Below are 15,491 nucleotides of genomic sequence, written 5' to 3'. Positions count from 1 at the left end.
CTGAAAAGGACAAGTGGATGAACAGGTTCCTCTGACCTCATTATTTCAGAATTCAGCCAGCCCTTGCAATAATTATTATGCCCCAGTTTTGAAATGTTTCATCTTTGTTTCCACTCCATGAGTGAGTGTAAGAATGGACTCATGATGGGATCAGTAGATAAAATAATTTCTACTCAAATACAATCTAAAAACCACATAATGCTTTATCGTCAATCCTAAAAAGAAGTAAGATATTTTGGATTTGGGGTTAATGATGAAGAACGTGCCCAGAAAGAGGTCATGCTTCACACTCTTGTTTCTGTCTTCCATTGTGATATGGTTATTAACCCAATCAGTAGCATAACATGAAATTCTTAGTTTCTATAAGTCAGGAGTCAGTGGGAAATGAAGAAGGTAACTGAAGAAGACAAGATATACTGGAAAGAGAATTTTCTTTGTGACAGCCAAAATAAGCCATACATCTATGTCTATGTTTATAGCTCTATCTAGATCTACATTTGGGTTATTTTAGTTACCATGCCAACAATCTCTCTGCCTGAACAGTTGTTATTGTTGTTATTTAAACTTCCTCTGTTAGATCATAAGTCCTATAGGTAATTTCTTGGGCAAAAAAATTAAGAATTATCATTGTACTCATATTTTATTCAGATTTTGTTTTTCAAAAGTACTTATTAAGTGACTTTTATGTCACTTTTTGAGAAAATAAAATATTGCCTTATCAGCTGCTTTTGTGATTTGTAAAAGGTTTTCCTTTCTGTTTAATTCACAAGGGATAAGTTAGGCTTTCTGAGTTTATATAGGCATGATGAAAATCGTAGTAATTGTTCTATGAACAGGACTTACTCATAACAAGAAGTGATTTTCAACATACCTCATGAAGCCGGAGGTCTTTCTCATAGACAAGCTTTTTTACAAAGGCAGCTATAAATACAACCCAGGCAACCATAAGCACGATTGGAAGAGAATAAGAGACACTGGTTAGGAAGCTGTAAAACAAAAAAAAAGAAAGAAAGAAAAATTCAGTGACCAAAATAATGCCACACTTGCAGAGACTATAATATATAAAGAACTCATTCTCTCTTACATTAAAGTTATGATCCTGTTTTGAAATTGAAAGTATTACCCCATTATTTATGATGCATGAAGCTGATTTAACCCATGGGTCTGTGGTTTTGTTTTTTTTTTTTTTTTTTTTAGTGTAATGTTTCAAGAGTAAGAAAAAAGACAGCTCTGGATTATTAGATAAAATTGACACATTGTTTAAATTGTGTTTGAGTATGTCCTGTCTGGGAAAATAATTACTATATAGATATAATTGCAAGGCTCAAAACCTTTATGTCTAAACTAAATTCTTATCTAAAAGGCAAATTTAAAATGAGATGATTGGTTTACCTAACTAAAAGCTATATCTTCCAAAATTACTGTATTTATATCTACTCTTAGGAAGATCATAGTTATCATGAAACTAAATTTCCCAAAATGAAATAAAATCTAAAGCATTCATTTGTTTTTGTTTATTTGTTTGTTTATTTTTTAGTAGATATGGGGTTTCACCATGCTGGCCAGACTGGTCTCAAACTACTGGCCTCAAGTGATCCACCTGCCTTGGCCTCCCATGTGCTGGGATGACAGGCATGAGTCACTGTGCCCGGCCCAAAGCATTTGATTTAAAATGCAGACAAAGAACTTGGATTCCTCAAAGTAATGCTCTGGAAGATGCTTTATACATGGTATAGAAATGTCTATTTCGATGATGTGCTAAACTAGAGAATCACTGGAAGACATCCTCAAGCCCCAGATGTGTTCCTCAATGTCCTGCCCATGATGCCTGAAAGTTAGATTGGAGTGGTTCTCAGAGCACCCAAAGAGATTACTAAAACACAAGTTGCTGGGCCCCAGCTTCTGATTTATTATATCTGGGTGGGGCCATGTATTTGCATTTTAAACAACTTCCCAGATGATACTAATGCTGCTGGTCCAGGGACCACACCTTAGTAGTCATGGTTCTGACAATTGATACCCTTATTTGCGTGGAGGCAAAGGCAGTAGATGTCAATGAAAGATTCTAAGTTGCTCTGTTTATATGCTGGGCTCCACTAAAGCTTTCACTTGGAGAAAGGTCCCAAGGCCATTTCCTTTTTTAATCTACAAGGCTAAAAAAATTACCTCCAAGTACTCCAAGAAAAATGTAAATATTAATGAAGCATGAGATCACTATAATTCATTGTCACTTTAGCATGCAGAAGTGTGTCATTATCAGAGAGATGAAGTGTTTTTTGGTGAGGGAGCAGTGGGAGTTGAGGCCATATTCCATTTTTTTTTTTTTTTTTTTTTTTTTTTTGGTTTGTTTCCTGGCAAACTGTATGGCATGGGGTAGGCATTTAAAGAATACTTCTTGAATGAATTTTGTTTGGGTTCTGGTGCAGCCTTAAAGTGATTTCTGGATTTAGAACTAGGCAAAGGCCTTCATTCATTAGCAACAAATCCCCTGTAATGTTTCTTCCAAGTGATAGTGTATTTTAGGTTTGGTCTAGTATAAAACAGAAATGCTGGTCTTATAAACAGAAGGATCACTATAGTACCAGTTATATTATCTTGGGCAAGTTAATTAGCCTTTCTGGATTTCAGTTTTCTCATCTGGAAAATATGGACAATAATTCCTGCTCCTACTTACCTTATGAGGTTGTTGGGTGAAACAAATGAAATAATATATGTGAAATCATTTTATATGCAACAGTTTATATGTGTGTAAGGCATTATGAACATATTCCCATAAAGAATACAGACTGCACTTATTCTTTAAAGAAACATCCAGGTACCCACCATCCTAGGTACCAAAATTTATAAGGGGAACAAATGAGCAGGTAACTAGATAAGAATTTTAACTTAATTGACCCCATAGATCTTCATAATCTGTGCAAGCCATTGCAGTTCACACATAGTTCAGGCAGCAAAGTCCCCTCCACAACAGCCTCCACAACAGCCAGCTAACCTTGACAGTCCACTTGATGGAATCCTTACCTGCTTCCTCATGCTACTGTTGCACTGGGTTACATTACCTCATCTCATTTATAACTCTTGAAGTAGTCAAGGGAGACAGAAGCATTGAAAGAAAGAAAAAAGAAGAGAAAAGAAAAAGCCAATACCATTTGAATTGTATATAAACTGCAATAACTGGGTTGCGTAGCATGTTCAATTCCTTTAAAGTAATAATCAGCCTCAAGCTTTTATATAGGAAGGTGAACTAGAAAAACGTAATCCACTTATTTTTTAACCATCTACAGAGTGAAGGAAGCATTCAGTGCTACCCAACTGGCAGATTTCTTGAACATTCAAATTGAATTGTCTAAAAGCATTATTGTTACTTCTTTATTCATCGAGGAAAACCACTTTAGATATGGAGGATTCCTAGCAAATGAACTGATAGTACATGAAAGTCTCAGGCAGCACAATATTTATCTCAAATAGTTGATAAAAATGTGTTCAAGATTTCTTTTTTCAATTTGTTTTCTTAAAATTTATCATGTGCTCAGATATTTTAAAATCCAATTTGGGAGTTGGAAGGGATTGTAAGATGGTCTTGTTCATCCCTTTCATTTGACTAGAGGGAGGTAAGCCCAGTAGACAGTGGGTAACATCAAAATCATGCAGCAGTGTACTCAGGTCTGAAGTCCAATTCTTCCAATTTTAGGGCCAGAATTTTTGGAGAGCTAAGGGTTATTATAGATCATTTGGTAAACACTTTACCATCGTTTTGGTAATGATGAGCAGTTACGATGAAGCTATGCTGTATAGTGTGAACCCTTTTTCAAAACAAGCATATTACAAAGGTTTGGTGAATGTTATTCCTTTCATCTAGAATTCCATTCATCTGAATGAACGGACTGAAGTGAGTTCTTAGAAAAGTTGTTGATTATTAAAAAGGCTGAAAGTGCACACTTACTTGTCTTTCATGAAGCAGGGATAAGGAATTGCTTGAACCTGGACTGCTATTTCCTGGGAGTTCCTTCCAGTTTGCAATTCAATGATTGCTCTTTCAATACTATCCTGTAAATAAATAAAAGCCCTGCCATAGATCTGGTTGTGTGATGGAGAATTGTGTGGCCCTGGGGCCCAAATCTTGGTTCTTAGGCTTCTTGTGGTCTGTGCGGTCTTGAGACTCATGCGGATGGTATATTTTATGACAGGAGGAAGAAAGACATTTTCAGAGTCATAGCCTCTGTGCCAGCTTCTGTTAGAAGGAAGCTTAAAAATAACACCTAAAAATAAAATGGCAACAACAGCAGAAAGGTTATTTTATGGTTGACGTTATTCATTGTTTGGAGAGTACACAGAGGGGACAGCCAAACAGTCAATTGAGTTAGTAATGTGACAGTAGGTTCAGGCTCTTAATTTACAGAAAACATGGTTAATTGGAGGTGTCAACCTCAGAGATTCAAAGCTGGAGTTTAAGAATATAATCACCAACTAAGTAGACAGAATAAATGCATCACTCTAAGCCACTTATTACAATAAAAACACTTTTAGATAAATTATCTTGACTGATTATGAGGATGGACTCAACTTCACTCAAACTATGTAATCCTTTTCAATCTTAAGTACACCAACAAAATTAGACATGCTTAGAAATTACAGTTGGTTGCCTACATGAAAGGTTCTCTTTTCTAAGGACATCAAAGGACCTAATGACCCCCACACTAGTTTTCTGAGTTCTGGATGAAAGACGTGAGGAAAGAATTTGGCCAATTTTAGTACAAAGAGCTCAAACGCTAATAGAATAGCACTTACTTCCAAAGAGTTCATTGCTTTTGTAGAGCCTTTTAGCCTCTCTCTCCATTTCCTCTATGGTTTTTGCTGCCTGAATACGGTCATATAATACACAAGAGGAAATATTTACTGTCAGGGAAGATAGTGTGTTAAGCTGATCAATGATGTCAATGTTGTTCTCTAATTTCAGCCTTAGAATGTCTAAAGAGGCAAAGCAAAAGAGACAAAAAAAAAATTATGGTCTTGATTCTGGTAGTAATTAGATGAAACACTGATTTTTTTGTAAACACTAAACTAGATTATAAATAACGAAAGGCTGCAGAATTTACTCTAAAAATATCTAGTATTCTACACCAAAGAAAATGGGTCGTTATGCAAATATTCATTGAGGATCCGAGCTAGTTACAAATACAGTAAACCTACGTTCTAGAAAAGATACAAGATAATTTAAAAATATATTTTGTTACAATTTAGTTAACAAAGAACTAAGACAAACAAATTTTTTAAAATCTATCTACATGTACTTAGGACAAAAAAACTATAAATCAGAGATGCGAGTTTAGAATAAGCTAAACAGAAATGCCTGCTTTGTACATGGAATGTGAATGCACAAATTGAAACAAAGGAAAGTCTATGTAGAGTACATAGGAAAAATAAACTATATTATTACATAAGCTATGATATAGAAACATTTAAGATACCTGAAAATATATACCACATAGTTGTGAATTTCTAATACTGTTTGACTTAAAATCTTATGTGAGTTACTACTTTTGATATCTGTATTAATCCGACAAAATGATCAAGATTTCATTTTAGGTAATTACTCTGGAATAAAGGGGACTTAATTTCTCTTCAATTTTATGATTCTTTGTGAGGAAATCAACTGGGACAAAGGGTAAATATGAAATTGGAAGTTAACAAATCATTTGGCCAATTAAATTTTTACTGACTTGATCATCATGAATACTGAGAAGGCTGTGAATATCATAAATCCCTCCTCACAGAACCCAGACATGTCTCTTACATCATCCAAAATAGGACTAAATTTCTCACAGAAGACAACTTCTTAAATGCACTTCTCATTAGAATTTAAAGTGAAATGTTTTACTTGATGTAGATGTTGGTGGGGGAGGGGTAAATTGTGGTTGAACAGTGGCCTCCAGCGGCCATTGGAAATCAACACAACACCAAAGAATTATTTAGAAATTCTGGTAGATAGGATCATAAAAACACTTCAAAGGGTCAGTGTCCCCCGAATTCAAACTATATAATCTCTTCAATACTAAGTTACATATGTAATTATACAAGCATAGAGTCTCAATGCTACATTCATTTTAATCTTATTTTAAATTCTAAGCCTCACTTCCTAGTTCAGAAGTTAAAAATGACAAAATTTATGTAAGAACTTTTTAGTTTAGCCCTGATGTGTTAATCAAATAGTTCCTTGCCCAAATGATACTTTTAGAGAATAAATCCACTAGTACCTTTATTTAATCTAGCTGGGTTGACTATCATAATATGTGTACAATCATATACAATACAAATATAGGCATAATTCTTCCCCACTGGTTTAGAACCTAAATCATATACGTCCCAGCAGTGCCAGGGAGGAGGAGGGGCACTTGCTCTGCTACTGCCAAATTCTGATGCTCTCAATCTGTTTCTCATACCCATGGTTGCATAGCAACAGTGAATCAGACACAGCCTGAATTAGATGTCTTGCATCCCTTAGGTTGAAGGTGGGGAAGTGGCAGAGGGAATGCATAAGTTTAGACAGCTTCCTTTGATCTTCTGCAGGCTCTTCCTTTTAAATGACCATGTGAGGAGGACCCAACCTTGAATACTGATTTCAGATTATTTTCTTTTGAGTCTCCCCATTGTGTTTTTCTTGCTTTTGCTAACTCTATATCTCTTCCAATTACATTCTGGATTAGTCAAGTGATACTGAGGACAATGGAGATAAAAATGTTAAATGTAGCCAGAAACAAATAATTTCAGTTTCCCTTGTCCTTAAGGACTTGCCTTTCATCAAGTCACTAAAATAACAGTGCTCCCTTACTTCTAATAACCTACCCATGATTGAAGAAAAAAAACTGCATTTATATTACATAAGAACATTTTTTTTTTTTTTTTGAGACAGGGTTTTACTCTTGTCACCCAGGCTGAAGTGCAGTGGCATGATCTCGGCTCACTGCAACCTCCGCCCCCCGGGTTCAAGCAATTCTCCTGCCTCAGCCTCTCAAGCAGCTGGGATTACAGGCATGTGCCACCATGCCCAGCTAATTTTTGTATTTTTAGTAGAGATAGGGCTTCACCATGTTGGCCAGGCTGGTCTTGAACTCCTGACTTCAAGTGATCTGCCCGTGTCTGCCTCCCAAAGTACTGGGATTATAGGTGTGAGCCACCACGCCTTACCTGCATTATAATTATTGAAACTAACTACAGACACTGAGCTTGTAAATAATCATGACTACTTGTAATTGTACAACTAACTGGGAAGAAGATGGGGGGATATATCCAGTGTCTCATTTTTCTTTGAATAACTAGCTAGACACTAAATACAGAAGAAAAGGGGGAAAATGTTATCATATGGAACAATGTTGTTTATATTTCCGACATGACTCATGAACAAAAGCTTTGTGAATTTGGACTCACCGAGTTCATCTATCTGTTTCAATAGTTCAACAGCATCAAGTCCCACGGAGAATTTTATGAAAACTTGCACAAAAGGGTTCCTTAGAGTATTCTAACAAATAATAATTAAAAATCAGTTTCAATACAAGAAAAATCATGTTTGACATTGTCTCTCTAATAACCACCACAGTGAAATGCAGTAACCAGAACTGGGCATGATCAATGCACTGTCTTGCAAAGGCTCACAGAGAAATCCTTGAGAAGAAAAGAGAAGATTGGGGGTTGGTAATGACTTGACAGGCTGGGCTGTTGCTTGTCCATAGATACAAACTGGTCAGCATGCACAGTGGCCAGATGTGACTACAATTATCAACATTAGAAAATTATATTCAATTTAACAGAATTTTTCCTCGTAGGTATATTATTCCTTTTTACCGTATACTATACACAATGTTGTGATTCATAGTTGAACTTTGTTCACTTGAAACACAAACAACTCTCAAAAATCATGATGTCTCCTTGGAATCTGACATCACAACTGATTTGTATTCAAGTTCTACTACTTCCTAGCCCAAAGCCTTCAGCAAGTACCTTTTCCAGTTTCGGGTAACCTTTCAGTGAAGTAGGTAAGAATGGCTCATCACATCAGAATAGTCCATTTCGATTACTGTATTATTTTTGAACTGTCATAAGTGCAACTATGTGAATATGAAAGAATACATTGATGATAAAACTTTAAATTCTATCAATGGAAAGACTGAAAAATTAAAAGAAAAACCTAATTGCTTTAAAATATAAAGGCCTTTCTAGCTATTTGCCAAATTAGAAGACATAACTTCTACCACTCTAGGAGTGCTATTAGCTAAAATCTGTTGAGCTCTTATAATACCATGTGCTGGGCATCATCTTACAGAGTTTAACTTGACTTTCTCACTTTGTTTACAACAACATTTTCAGGTAAGTGTTATTATCACCTCTAAGTAATAGATGACAAAGCTAGGGCTAAAGAAGCTATGTAAATTCTCCTAAGGACACACAATTAATAAGGGCTAAGGGAAAAAATGAAGGAGAGAAGTCAACTCAATTAAAGAAATGTTTTTTCATCCTATGTGTAAATTCATGGCCTGGTTTTTATGTAAACGAGGCTTGATTGTCCTTTTAGAGCCCAGTTTGGTACAACGTATTCTCGTGTCCTTCTTACTAGTGTCTTTTGTATTATTGTCATGGGGATGAATGATTAAGAATAACGTACTAGTCGAGCACATATATAATAGAATTAGTTTGCTAAATCCATAGCTACTGAGGGTTCTAAGAGCAGTTGGTGGCATGTTGACTGATGGCTAGCTACCATGCAGCTACATGCTGTGATAACAGTCCTTTAAGGTCTGTTTATCAGGAATTAGCTTCTGCTTCTTGGAAAATCTGTATCAGAGCATTACTAACAAATAAAGTACTGTGTTAGTTGCAATCTGGAGACAATCCATTAAACCCTATTTCAATTCTCCCATAACTCCTTTAACAATCAATCATATGATATCTAATAATAGGTACAATGTATATTATTTGGGTGATGGATATGCTAAAAACTCTGATTTGATCAATACTAATCCATGCATGTAGCAAAATGCACTTGTATCACATAAATGTATAAAAATTTGAAAAATACCAAAACACCGAATGCCTCCACATATGTGATCTTCACAAGTCTGTCATTACCAATATACTAATTTTAGAGATCCATAAACTGCAGTTCACGTACTTTAAGTCATTCACCTAAGGGTTCACAGTGGCAAAGCCAGTTCTTGTGCCAGAAGTTTAAAATTTCAAATTCTGTGCATATTTATAATATTACATTTTTCCTTAATAATTGAAAAGAATTTATTTTGTTCTGGACAGAATCAAGATCCTTCCATTAAATGATGATCCCTTTACGAACACAATCCCAGAGATTCTAGCAAATCACTGTACTTTAAAACCATTATGTATAGAACATGTCCTGTTAATTTACCATGTTAGCTGACAAAACTTTTCTTAACAAAATAATTTGTGGCTTTTTTTTTTCTCCTCATGGAAAAAAAAGTCTTAGGAGAAAATAGCAATGTATTGTTTAGGAAAATATATTTGTCATGAAGTACTATCTAAGTAGCCTTCATTATCTGAGACTCACTAGAAAAGACCACTTAAAATGAGCATGCTTAGAATTCGAATCAAAAATTAATAGGAAATTGGGGGGAAGACATTTGATGAAGAGTTTATATTTATTAAATATATTAAATATTGTAGAAATTTATTTAACCCTTTATGATAAAATTTGGGTTATAACTATAACTGTGCATTGTTAGTCAAAACAAAGACTGAATACAAGCACCTTTGGGGTGTAACTTTTCTGACCATCTCATATCATATAATATCCTTCATTCTAAGCTTAACTTCCTAAGCATGATCATAAAAAAGGGCATTATTTTCCCAAAAATATTTTAGGGCTCCATTAATCTTCCAAGGGCCTCTCTTTGATATGTAAACCATTCTCTTGAAGCTCCTAGGTTGTCACCATTCCTGCCAATTTTCTTTTCTCCAACTGATTACTGGGCTAATTCCGCCGCTCCATCTTCAGTTGTCAATAGCTCTGTGATTGGAACATTTCCCCACATTATTTGCATCATCTTCAGAAATTCCTGCCTTGTTGTTTGTTTGTTTGTTTGTTTGTTTGTTTGTTTGTTTGTTTGTTTTGAGAAAGAGTTTTGCTCTTGTTCCCCAGGCTGGAATGCAGTGATGCAATCTCAGCTCATTGTAACCTCAACCTCCTAGGTTCAAGAGATTCTTCTGCCTCAGCCTCCCGAGTAATTTGGATTACAGGTGCCCGCCACCACATCCGACTAATTTTGTATTTTTAGTAGAGATGGGGTTTCTCCAGGTTGGTCAGGCTGGTCTTGAACTCCCAACCTCAGGTGATCCACCCTTCTCAGCCTCCCAAAGTGCTGGGATTACAGGCGTGAGCCACCACACCTGGCCTAGAGCACTTTTTCCGATGATAACTTTTGCTTCCTTATGTGGCCTTAAACGTAAATTCAGATAAATACTTTAATGAGAACACCTGTATATAACATGTTAAACTGAATTTGGAATTTATTAACACATGTGTCATAAATTTCTACCATGGAATTCCCCAAGTTTAATGTTCTCTAGCCTATTGGTATTTTAGAAATTCTAGTTAAGATAGCAAAGGAGAGTAATTTAAAGCAGAGAAATCAATACCAAGCATTTTTTATAGCATTTTACTTTTGAAATCCTGATTTACATCACTAGTTATGTCTCTAGATCAACTTGTAAGATGTCTTCTCTGAATTACAGAGGAGCTGCAGTACCAGAGGTGAAGTTAGCCAATTATGAACGTGAGTGGTAGTTACCCTGTCTCAGACCTTCTCTCTGGAAGAGAGGCAACTTAATCTGTTGAATATGGAAAATTACTCTCTGCCCATTCACAGAATGAAGGCAATTAAAATCTCAAAGAATTCAAATTCCTACTAAGTTGAATGACAGAACCATCTCATACCTGGAGCATTGGAATTGCCTGGTTTAACAGATGGAAGGAATTCATGAAAAGTGGCGACTTATCCATCCACTCTTGAGATTTTTCTCTTAATTCCGCCAGCTGTCTCAGAGTTACGTTGGACTTAATGACAAAGAAATAAAAGAGGTGAGATCCATTAGTATTTTGTCTATATTTCAACAAGGTATCTTAAGGTTGTTTTGTTACATAACTTCAAAAGACAGTTCTAAAACATGAAGTTAGTACAAAAATTTGCCAGAAATTTCCCACATGGTCAAAAGTTTCAAATGACAGCTTTTATAGGGTCAAGTTCATTTATAAAAATTCTCCATAATTTAGGGTTTGATTCACATCCAGAGTGAGTTTACAGCCAAAATGAAAGCATGACTTCTGGAGTTCTTACCAGTTTTTCATTTTTACCAACGATACACTTAACTTTACTACTAAAGAAACGTCCTAGTTCAAGGATAGCAGAAGGATATTCTCATGTATTGCTGCTGAGAATAGATATGTTAGAGGTTTTTGGAAAGCAATTTGACAATAGCTATTAAAATAAAATATAATATCCTTCAGCCCCTCAATTCTGAACATTCATCTTATTGAAATAAAAATACTGCTACATAAAACTATATACACAAAAATGTTTGTTGCCGCATTGTTTACTTTAGCAAGAAACACATACACACACACACACAACATTGGAAACAAAATTAATGCCCAACACCTGATGATTGGATGAGTAAATTCAGTGTTATTTAAAAAAATTGCAATCTTTAAAAAGAATGCATTAAATTATACCTATTGAGTTGGAAAAATTTCCACAGTGTATTCTTGTATGAGAAAAACTATATATAGAAAAGGATTAAAATGTAGTATCATTTTAATAATGCAATGACCTCAAAGGACTCCGTATATGAATATACGTGGTATAATAATCTATAAAGGATTGGAGTAATAGAATAAATTATAGGAAGATGCATATATGAATGCTAACATACATTAGTTTATATGAAAGGAAGAATAAGATCAAGATAAGAGGAAAAGGGAGGTGAGAACCAAGTACAAAAGGGGGAAAAAAAGACCACACTTAAAACATAAGCTCATATGCTGGTGAGGTTGTGGAGAAAAAGAACACTTATACACTGTTGGTGGAAGTGTAAATTAGTTCAGCCATTGTGGAAGACAGTGTAGCAATTCCTCAAAGACCTAAAGACAGAAATACCATTTGGCTCAGCAATCCCATTACCGAGTATATATTCAAGGGAATATTGGTCATTCTATTATAAAGATACATGCATGCATATGTTCATTGCAACACTATTCACAATAGCAAAGACACTGAATCAACCTATATCCCTATCAATGATAGACTAGATAAAGAAAATGTGGTACATGTACACCATGGAATACCACACAGCCATAAAAACGAATGAGAGCATGCCGTTTGCAGAGACAGGGATGGAGCTGGAGGCCATTATCCTTAGCAAACCAACACAGGAGTAGAAAACCAAAAATCACATGTTCTCACTTATAAGCAGGAGTTAAATGATGAGAACACATGGACACAGAGCAGGGAACAGAAGCAGGGAGGATGGGAGGAGGAAAAGGATCAGGAAAAATAACTAATGAGTACTAGGCTTAATACCTGGGTGATAAAATAATCTATACAGCAAACCCCCATGACAGAAGTTTACCTGTGTAACAAACCTGCACTTGTACCCCTGAACTTAAAAGTTTTAAAAAAAAATCAACAAATAAATGTTCATTTAAATTGAAAAACAAAATTCATATGTAACTTAATTTATGCAAAACTACATAGGAATATATAATCTGTAGAGCAAATAAGGTATTAAATCACAATTTTTATGAAAATGGACAGAGATCAACTTGAATGTTCTTTGATAATATCTCTGTCCACTATTCTGTAGAATATAAACATAATGTTATGTTCATACAATTATAGTTTAATGGCCAAGGAATGGTGAAACAGATTTTTCTTTTACTTTAGCTCTGTCATTTTAAAAGTACTAAGTTTATAATTCAAATAATTAAAGCCAACTTTAGAGTGAGAGGGAAATACTATTATGGTTAAATGAAGTAAATGGTAAGTATAGTTAATAATGTTATCTTATTCGACATCTATCTTCTATATAAACGAGACGTTAAATTGTACAACTAAATTGTACAACTAAATATGAGGCCAAGAATCTATACTTCAGGGATTGTTTTTGTTCCAACTAGTTATATAATGCTCAATATTACTTTTTCTAGTATGATAATTTTTACATACTTTGAAAGTTAGACACCAGTTGTAGAGAACTTTTCTGCTTTTTGAGATAAATGGAAAAATCTGAGGTCTTGCTTCAACTAACCTCATTCTCAAATGTTAACATGGTTCATGTCTCTTCAAAGGGCTCCCACCCAATCTATACTGCTTGCACATATCCAGGGCAGAAGTTGAGAATTTTACTAACAGTTTCAGAAAGCCAAGGATAATAGTAATAGTGGGTAAGATATAAAGAAATGAGTCAGCTAAAGTAAATTTGGAAGTTGACTACTTAAAAAAATCTTAATACTCAAAATAGAAACTGAGTTATAATGGTCAAACCTTTTCCATTATTGCCTTTGTGACTGGGTTATACGGTGCATACAAAATTCTTCCCAACAACATAGGTTTCAAGAAAGCCCAAATCACAGGTCCAGCAGGCATGTTAATGATGTCTTTATAAAGGGAGAAGCAAAATGACGCTGGAAGGAAAAAGTGAAATAAAACCATTTAATAGATGTACTTCAAATCTATTTCCTCAAAGCAAATTGACACAGATTATTCTTATCACACACAAACATACACGCCCTAGTACTTCCTATATTATTAACAGATGTGAGGCATCTGGTGTCAAAGTAAGAGAGCATAGTAACAAATCTTTTTTAGGTGAGAGAGTTTAACCCAATAAGCAAGCCCAGAATAAGTGACGGCATTTTGCCAAGAGGAGATAGAAAACGTGAAAGCCACATTTCAGAATGCCTAACAGATCCATTTCACCAGCACTTACTTTTTAAAAAAAATACACAAAACCAACCACTGGGATAGTACCAGACACGTAAGAGCTGTTCAATAAATGTTTGGTGAATGAATAAAAAGATGAATAAATGAATCCAATTGCTATACTAGACACTCATATATTATTTGAATGAGCTCACTCATCACATTTTGCATCTCCAAGTTTATAGATCAAGTAAATGGTTTTGATGTGCCACTAAACATTTATGGTTCTGCTGCAGTCATGCAACTCTACCATGTGTGATAAAAATTCTAATTCTAGAAAGTTAGGGAAAAAATATCAACCCAAACAGATTTAAGGCAAGTTTTTATATTGTCTAGAAGGCTCAGTGTTGACTGACAAAATCTAAGTGTAGTATTGTAGTTAAGATGACAGTCTTTGTAGCAGAGTACCTGGGTTCAAATGACAGCTCAGGCACTTCCAAGCTGAGCGAAACTGGCCATGTTACTTACCCTCCTTGTACTTCATTTCCCTGTACTAAGATTAGTTAATGTATATGACATTCTTGACATGTGGTAAGTGCTTTATAATTATTTTCTATTTTTATTCTTGGGGAAAATTAATACTTCATTTATCATACAAAACTAAGACAGAATAGACAATATTCTTATTGTCATTAAGAACAATTGCCATGCTTATTTTAAAGTATACTCACTGGTTTTTATGGGAATTCCATATTTTGAAGCAATTTGCTCTTTACTTAATTTATAAGTCAAAAAATCCTTGGTGTGGTTGCCTTTTGGCCTCTGGGAAGAGGGCAGCATGGCAGTTAAATATTCAGTGGTAATTCCTTGGGAACATAATGCTTGGGAGATGGTGCTAAATGATCCTTGGGGTGTGTTCATTTGGTTGTTTCTGTACATCGCCTGTGAGACAAAAATCCACGATTTACTGACACTATGTGAGCTTTAGATGCTATTTGAAACAACAGAGAAAGAGAACCTGATAATACTTAGAGTATCCTTACAGTTTCCATAATTCCTTTTATACGTGTATCCCAAATGTAAATGAAGAACAATAAACTTCACTAATAAAAGTGGCAAAAATTTTTGCTAGGTAGAAGAGTTTTCTTGTAGGTGGTTTTTTTTTTTTTTTTTTTTTTTTCCAATGTACTACAATTGAAGCTGAATGTATTATAACTACTCAGTATGACAGAAGGCATTTTTCAACAAGAACATTACTGGGTGACTTTTCTACCTGTGTTAATGGAACACTTCTGGGCAGATGCATTTGTTTCAGGGATCTCATTTTGTCTAGCAGCGGATGTGTGCCAGAGGCCATCTGATTGAGAATCTCTCTTAGTCTTATGAAGAGCTCCATCATCTTTTCTACTGGCTTTTGATCTTTCCTCGGGAAAAACACCTAACATAAACAGAATAAAAATAATTGCTTTATGTGGAAAAATGGAACCCTCATGCGTTGTTGGTAAGGTTGTAAGAAGGTACAGCCACTTTGGAAAACATTTTTGAAGTGTA

The 15,491-nt window shown here is 35.0% G+C and overlaps 1 protein-coding gene across 1 annotated transcript in view; it reads right to left on the bottom strand.

Moving 5' to 3' along the window:
* ABCA12 (ATP binding cassette subfamily A member 12) overlaps positions 1-15,491 on the bottom strand; it is a 215,645-nt gene that overhangs the window by 67,527 nt on the left and 132,627 nt on the right. The window contains exons 16-23 of the mRNA XM_010372163.2: positions 15,214-15,378; positions 14,672-14,882; positions 13,563-13,702; positions 10,958-11,077; positions 7,426-7,516; positions 4,789-4,968; positions 3,944-4,259; positions 872-986 (exon numbers count right to left, since the gene is read on the bottom strand). Coding sequence (XP_010370465.2) covers positions 872-986; positions 3,944-4,259; positions 4,789-4,968; positions 7,426-7,516; positions 10,958-11,077; positions 13,563-13,702; positions 14,672-14,882; positions 15,214-15,378 — 1,338 coding nt within the window. The remainder of the gene's footprint in view (positions 1-871; positions 987-3,943; positions 4,260-4,788; positions 4,969-7,425; positions 7,517-10,957; positions 11,078-13,562; positions 13,703-14,671; positions 14,883-15,213; positions 15,379-15,491) is intronic.

Source organism: Rhinopithecus roxellana, chromosome 14, assembly GCF_007565055.1.
Source record: "Rhinopithecus roxellana isolate Shanxi Qingling chromosome 14, ASM756505v1, whole genome shotgun sequence".
NCBI lineage: Eukaryota > Metazoa > Chordata > Mammalia > Primates > Cercopithecidae > Rhinopithecus > Rhinopithecus roxellana.
This window is presented reverse-complemented; position numbering and strand designations above follow the sequence as displayed.